General features: G+C 37.1%; 1 protein-coding gene across 1 annotated transcript; it reads left to right on the forward strand.

The window, feature by feature from the left end:
• The first annotated feature begins 6796 nt into the window (after positions 1–6796).
• LOC107829240 (NAC domain-containing protein 83-like) lies at positions 6797–7486 on the forward strand. The gene has a single exon (NM_001326221.1). The coding sequence runs from the start codon at positions 6797–6799 to the stop codon at positions 7484–7486; it is 690 nt and encodes a 229-aa protein (NP_001313150.1).
• The last annotated feature ends 250 nt before the right edge of the window (positions 7487–7736 follow it).

The raw sequence follows: 7736 nt of genomic DNA on the forward strand, positions 1-7736 counted from the left end.
ATGACGTAATGTTTAAAAGTGACGCCCATGCACTCAATACATTCAACTTGCTAACAGTCTTTTCTTTTCCTAAAAGACGTAATGTTTAACGAAGTAACGACCATACTTAATAATGCATAATAAGTCTACGAACAATGATCTTGATACCCATTTTTTGGCAAAGATTTGGCTCATTTTATTTGTTGCTTTTTTGGTCCTTAATCAATGGTCTTCGGCTCATTTTATTTGTTAATTTTTTGGTCTATGAACAATGTCTTATCCAGAAAGAATAAAATGGTCTTAATACCCAATCGTTTCATTGATCACCGCGTTATGTAGCACCGATCCCAGATATGAATTACATGATTAATTTTTTTTGCGTGTAAAGGGTGAAGATAGTGTGCAGGTATGTTTTACAAAATACCCTTTTCCCCATCAATTTTGATATAAAGAAGGATGAAGTTAAGCATTTGATATTGCACTGCCTTTCCGTAACATTAAAGTGAATATTCTTTAGAAAATCAGTGGATCTCACTTCTTCTAATTTTATACTTTGCCGAGTATGTGGGAATATAGGTTTTGGGTTAAAAAATTTAACAATAACAATGTAAGTACTTTAAATAGGAGAAGAGAAAAGAATAAAAAATGTTAACGACTTTTTGGGCAAAATGAAGAAAAGATTAATGTATTGCCCAAAAGTCTTAACACTTTTTTATTCTTTTCGCTTCTCCTATATTTAGGATACTTACATTGTTAATTGTTCAATTTTATAAATTTATGAGATATAATAGAATTTTTCTTCCGTGCACATATAAAAGTTATCCATCCTTTATAATTTCTTTTTTCTTTACTTTTTACTCCCTCTATCCTACCATTAATTTCTGTATTTTTTTAATTTCTTTCATTTCTATCATTTTCTTATTATTACTCCTTCAATTTAATATCGCGGATAATTTAACTAGTTTAGTTAAAAATGCCAAATAAATTTTTTTATTAAGAAATGTCAAAGAATTTTTATCACTAACTTAAAGAGTTTTTGAACCAAGTCTCACTATATCAGCAAGTAGTATGCAAAGCAAGAGCAAGGAAAGTTTAAACGGTGGCCGCCTGTCAGTATTTTATCAATGCATTAATAAAATTATAAAAACTAAGCCTTGTTGTCCTCTTCTTTTTTCATTAAATTTTTGGTCGAACTAAATTTTTTTATTCAACCAGGTATAATTATGTAGATCAGCTAGTTTTTTTTGACTCTCGAACTAGCGCTCCAAAGAAAAAACCAACTCTTTCTTGCCTATCTATCTATTACAAACTAAGCCTTGTATCGATTTACATTAAGACAGGGAAACTATTTAAACCACTTAACAGCTTGCTCCAGTGGTGATTTTGTTGTCCTCTAATGTGTAGCTGTAATACAATCTCTCTGATTCGATGAGCTATTTCTCTTTTGTGGCTTTGAAATCGTCTCGCATTTCTTTTCTGCCATATGTGGTAGACAGAAGCCGCAAATAAGAAGCTGAGAATTCCATCTCTAGCTTTGCTATTCTTTGTTCGCTTGGTCATCCAGTCAACTTCATCATTCCATGTTCCCAGTTGTCTTTTTTCACCCAACCACATTAGTAGAGATGTCCATAAGCATTTGGAGTAGGCACAAGAGACGAACAAATGGTCATGGTCAGCAGTTTCCTCCAATCCTGAGTCACATAGCACACATGCACTTGGCACCTGTATGCCCCATTTTTGTAATCGATCAACTGTAGCAAGTCTTTTAGAGACTGCTATCCATAATATAAATTGATGCCTTGGTAACAAGGAAGGATCAAGAATACAGCTCTTCCATGATACTTTTTAGTACTGTGGGAGAAGGGCCAGATAAGCTTTCTTTATCGAGAAGCTCCATTTATACAGTAGCGTTGTAGTTCTGCTCTGGGATCCACATTTGGAAACCATTCCCTTGCTTCAATTATTTTCCTAACAATCCAGCTAGCCTGTTTAGGGACAGCTATTGAGGTCAATGCATTACTTTTTATGTAGAAACTATGTACCCATTGGATCCACAAGGTGTCCTTCTTTTCAGCAATAGCCCAAAGTATTTTGCAGATTGCAGCTTTATTCCATGTATATAGATAAATGATATTCAGCCCTCCTGCAGATCGAGGCATGCATAGTTTTTCCCAGGAAATAAGTGCTCTTTTTGTAGCCTCATGTTTCCTAGTCCCTAAGAAGACTCTACATATACTTGTTACCTGTTTGATAACCTTCTTGGGTAGTTGGAAGACCTGAGCCCAGTATGTTTGCATTTCGAATAAGACACTCTTGATAAGTTGGGCTCTCCCACTGTAGGAGAGAAATTTTGTAGACGAGCATCGTATTCTAACAATTATCTTTTCCACCAGAGGTTGACACTGTTGAACAGTGATCTTCTTAGAGGACAATGGCACTCCGAGATATTTGAATGGCATTTCTCCTTGAGAAAACTGCATCTCTTCTAAGATTTGGTTTTTGAATTCCTGAGATACCCCTGCAATGTATAAAGAACTCTTTTCCATATTTGCTCTAAGGCCTGAGACATCTGAGAAATGATGAAAGGCTTGAAGCATTAGGTGGATGGAGATCTTGTCTGTTATACAACACATTAACAAGTCGTCAGCAAAACATATGTGCACCAGCTTCATCCTACCACATTTAGGATGATAATTGAAGTCCGGGTTATGCCTAAGCTGTTTCAGAGATCTATTGAGATATTCCATGGCAAGCACAAATAGATATGGCGACATAGGATATCCTTGTCGCAGCCCCTTCTTGGCTTGAAATCTGGGAGTAAGACCTTCATTAATCAGCAGAGAATAACTAACAGTGGACACACATTCCATTAGCAACTGGACAAACTTTGCAGGGAATCCAAATTCTAATAATAGCATTTTTAAAAATCCCCATTCAACTGAGTCATACGCCTTTCTGATATCCACATTCAGTATACATCTAGGAGAAACACCGTTATGAGAATAGCCTTTGACTAATTCATGAGCTATTATGACATTATCGAGTATGGTTCTCCCTTCAATAAAAGCTGACTGAGAGTTCCCGACAATATAATCAACTACCCTTTTCAGTCTTGAAGCAAGTATCTTGGATATAAGTTTGTAGACTGTAGAGCAGCATGCTATTGGTCGGAATTCCTTCATATAGTTAGGGTCAACTACCTTTGGAATCAATGTTACAGTAGTGCAATTAATCTCCTTTAGTAGTTTACCAGTTTCAAAAAACTGAAGAATTGCTAGAGTCACTTCCTCTCCAATGATCCCTCAGTACTCTTTAAAGAATTCCGTAGGGAAGCCATCAATACCTGGGGTCTTGTCATTTGGAAGGTCTTTTAATGCCTGCACTACTTCCTCCTTTGTCACTGGTTGGAGTAGTAGTAGCTGTTGTTCTTCTGTCAGACATGGACCATCTTTTGCAATGTTCACATTGATTCATGGAAGCTCATATGCTGCTGTACCCAATAACTTCTGAAAAAAAGTTGTAAACTCATGTTGGACTTGAGTTGGGTAAGTGAGGCTAACTCCTTGTTCTGTACAGATGGATGATATCCTGTTTCTTGCTTGTCTTGCCTTGAGGGATGCATGGAAAATTTTTGTATTAGAATCATCATAGGCAACTCAGGTTGCTCTGGACTTTTGTATGAGTACCTTCTTTTGAATGGAAGCCCATTTCTCTATTGGCATATTGAGATCTCTCTCTTCATTGATCAAGTGAGAGTTGAATAAGTCAGTACTTAGACTTTCCTGGACACATTGCAGCTTCTCTTTGAGGTCGCCAATTCTCTTATCTACTGCAGCCATTTCCTTGTTCATATGCTTAGTCTCATTTTGTATGACATTGAGCTTTCTCCAAATGCTAAACATGGGATAACCTGGTACTTCTTGTATCCACACCCTCTGAACTACTTCTTTGAAAGCCTGTTGTTGTAGTAACACTGTAAGCAGCCTAAATGGGCTAGGAAGGGACCATCTAGCTACCTCAGTGTTGATCAATATTGGAGAGTGATCAGAGCATTCTGGAACATGATAAAAGACTTCAAGGCTGCTAAATTTTGTAAACCAGTTATCATTTCCAAAGGCCCAAGCGATCCTGCTGTAAATCCTATCAGTGGCATCTCTGTTGTTACTCCATGAGTATGAGCATCCTTTTCTGGTGATCTGACCTAAGCCAGCTTCTGCAATACCTTCCTGAAAATCCACAATTTCAGATGGATATACTGGTAGGCCATTTATTCTATCATTGACGGACAAAATGGTGTTGAAATCTCCCAAGACAATCCAGGGATCAATCATAGTGTCACCAATTTGTTTGGGTAATCCAAATTTCTTTCCTCTCAGGTCCTGTGTTGAATCCATATACAAAAGTCATTGTACAGGCAAATTGAGAGTCTCTATCTTTGACATGGCAGTGCACCAGCTGGGAACTAGTTAGCAGAATGGTCACTACAACCCTTTAAGGCTTCCAATAGATCCAAATTCTCCCATTAGGTGTTGATGTATAGCCTGCATATACCTCCCATTCAGCTTCCAGATTTCTTTTCACTTTAGTAGCATTCCTTTGCTTTATTTTTGCCTCAAGGCAACCTATTAAAACTAAACTTTATTTTTATGCAAGAAGGCTTTAAGTTCCTTCTGCTTATAGGGCTTATTGAGCCCTCTTATGTTCCAAGAGCAAAAAATCATGGAGGGTGTTTTGTAGGGCTGGTTCCTTTGGCAGCCCTCTCCATGGCTTTCTCTAGCTGAATTCTCAGTACACTATATTTGTTCTGTCTCAGGAGATGCTCAACATCATCAATTATAATTTGTTCTCTTGGACAGACCACTTCCTCATTCATTTTCTGCTTCCCCCTTGTGAGATTCTTAGCTGCTGAAGCTTGCTCTATATATTCAATAGCCTTAGGTTGGTCATTTTCCACAGGCACGACCTCTGTACTATTGGCTTCCATAACAGGCTCAGCTGCAGTATGTTGGCCCTGAGTCTGTTTAACCCTCTATTGTGGTTGCTTCTGTTGCTTTCTCCTTCTGGGATTAGGTTTGGCTTGGGCAGGAACATCTGTTTTGGTTTTCTTACATGTATCCTTGTGTTTCCCAATTTGCAGACAATCCTGACAATAGCTTGGCTTCCATTCATATTCTATTTCCTGAAATAGGCACTTCCCATTAGGTTCTTCAATGGTCAATGATTCCGGCATCAGCTGTGATATATCCATGTTAATAAGCATCCTGGCATACGATATCCTTTCCTCTTGTGCTGTTAGCTTGTCAGTACAGACTGGTTTCCCCAAACAGCTTGCTATTCTGCCGAGATTATCAGTCGTCCAGTATTGAATTGGTAGCCCAGGGAATATTACCCATATAGGAAGAACTTTGTTTTGCTCTTGACTAAATTGGAAGTCAGGTTCTCATTGCTTGATAATCATGGGTCGATTACTGAACGTATATGGTTCGTTTTGTAGGACCTTTGTCTTCTCTTCCTCATTATGAAATCTGAATATAAAATATCGTTGATCGTGCAAAAATACCTGAGGAGTGTTGACATAATTCCAGACACCGTAGACAAATTTGAGCATTTATTTGAAGGTAGGTTCCCTCCAATCACATATCCAATTAGAGCTGATCGCCATTTCTGATTTTGCATCTCTAACTCCGTCTGATTGAGCTTGACCACTTTAAGTCCATCCCTCAAAACAGGTGGGTAGTAATCAAGCTTCAGCGCTAACTGTTGTGACCTATTCCCTTTGACCACCTCTGCCATTGTAGGTTTAATCGGAGCTAGGGTTTGTGGAACACCAGTTTTCGGGGTAACAGTACGGGTATTGCCTTCCTTCATCGTAGGGGAAGGCGGATCTGGTTCTACGAGCGTTGATTCTTTCTTCTTCTTCCTTGTCATGGCGATCCTTGCTAAAACTGCGCCGAGAGCATTTCAAGAGAAGGAAAGAGCGTTTTTTCATTAAATTAAGCCTTAAAGATAAAGGCATACAAATCAGTAGTTTAGCAATAAGTTTAATGGAAGTTTCTTCATTTGCGATAATTTCAACTCTCAACTAGGTGATTGCTTAATAATGACAACAACTTGAAGAGACTTTACACTTTAGTATGATGATTGAACAACTTTTTTCAATTATAGTGGGTGAAAATAACTATCATGTTTATTTCCGTCACTTTTTTTTTCGAATTTTTTTTAAAAGTCAAAAACATGTTCTTAATTCAAATTACAAAAAAAAAATAAATTAATTGGGTGAAACTCTCTTATTCTATAACTCATCTACACATGCGGTTACCTACAACCAGAACTATACTTTACTTGCGCATTTGTGAAAGGATTACATCGAACACAATGTTAATGAGATAATAATACAAAAATCAAAGTAACCTCTTACTAATTTTTAATGGGCCGAGCAAATACTCTAAATGATAATTAACATGTATTAAAAAAGTAATTTAACACATATTACTTTAAGTTATACTCTCTTAGTTGTTTTAATTATCGAATTCATAATTTATTTATATATATTTAATAAATTTTTTAATATAAATATAAATCTAGATTTGTCCATTCAATTCAAGGTATTTTTGGCCCTTTCCCTGCAACAACAGAGAAAACGTTATTAGTCACAGCTGTTTTTGCCGTGTCATACTTTCCAAAAGTGTGTCCATTCAAGGATATTCATAAACCAACTGTGGCCTCGTGAATACGGTCTTTCTCATTCTTGTGTTCTTCCTAGTTCAAAGTCTGTCATTCACGATTCAAGAAAGTGTTTTCTGTCGTTGTTCTTCAAATGCCTCAAGAAAGAACCAAACCCATGGAGAAGACTGCTCAATTTCGTCCCTCTGACACTGAACTGATAATGCAATTGATGAAATTTGTGGCTGGAAAATGCTTACCAACTGAAGAATTGATTGTCTTTGCAGATGTTTACAGCAAAGAGCCATGGCATTTAATTGGAGACATTAGTTCCAAGAAAACCCATTATTTCCTCACCCAATTGAAGAAGAAGAAGCCCACTGATGCCCGATTCAACAGAACTACTGGTAATGGCACTTGGACACAGCAGAATAAAGGCAAGAAAATTCTTGATGAGGATGAGAGTCTGATTATTGGGTTTAAAAGAAGCTTGAGTTACAAGAACAAGAAAGACTCCTCTTTGAATGGCTGCTGGTTGATGATGGAGTATTTCTTGGCTGACTCTCTTCTTCGTGAGTTGAAATCTAAGGATGCAAAAGAATTTGTAATATGTGCGATTAAGAAGAACCCCAGATCAGAAATCCGAGGAAATAGTATTGCTACTGTTGTAGAGTATAAGAGGTTCATTGATCGTGTGGTTCATCTCCAAACATCACCCGAAGAAGAACAGAGTACTATGATTTTGTCTAACAAAAGTCCTGTGATGTTGGAGAGCACTTCCTCTCATGTTTTTTCTGTGGAACAATTAGAACCAAAGGATGGAATGTTGGTTCTTGCTAATTAGACTGATTCTGATGAATTCTTTGGAATGCTGAACGTAGAAAATCAAGAATGCTATTATCAGGAAGGTGATGAGGTAGAATTTGATTGGGAATCTATATTGGATCTTGGGGATCATGGTTTAGTGCAGAATGACTTGCTTTACTAATTCTTGAAAATTGAAACTTGGTAGATTTCTGAAAAGGGTATTTTTTGTTTTTGAGTTTCTTTGAAATCCAAGATAACTTTTTTTTTAGATTAGGATATCTGTGAAA

This window comes from Nicotiana tabacum, chromosome 4, assembly GCF_000715075.1.
Source record: "Nicotiana tabacum cultivar K326 chromosome 4, ASM71507v2, whole genome shotgun sequence".
NCBI lineage: Eukaryota > Viridiplantae > Streptophyta > Magnoliopsida > Solanales > Solanaceae > Nicotiana > Nicotiana tabacum.

Excerpts from the sequence above, each read along its gene's own strand:
- LOC107829240 (NM_001326221.1), top strand. The coding sequence starts at position 6,797 with ATGCCTCAAGAAAGAACCAAACCCATGGAGAAGACTGCTCAATTTCGT.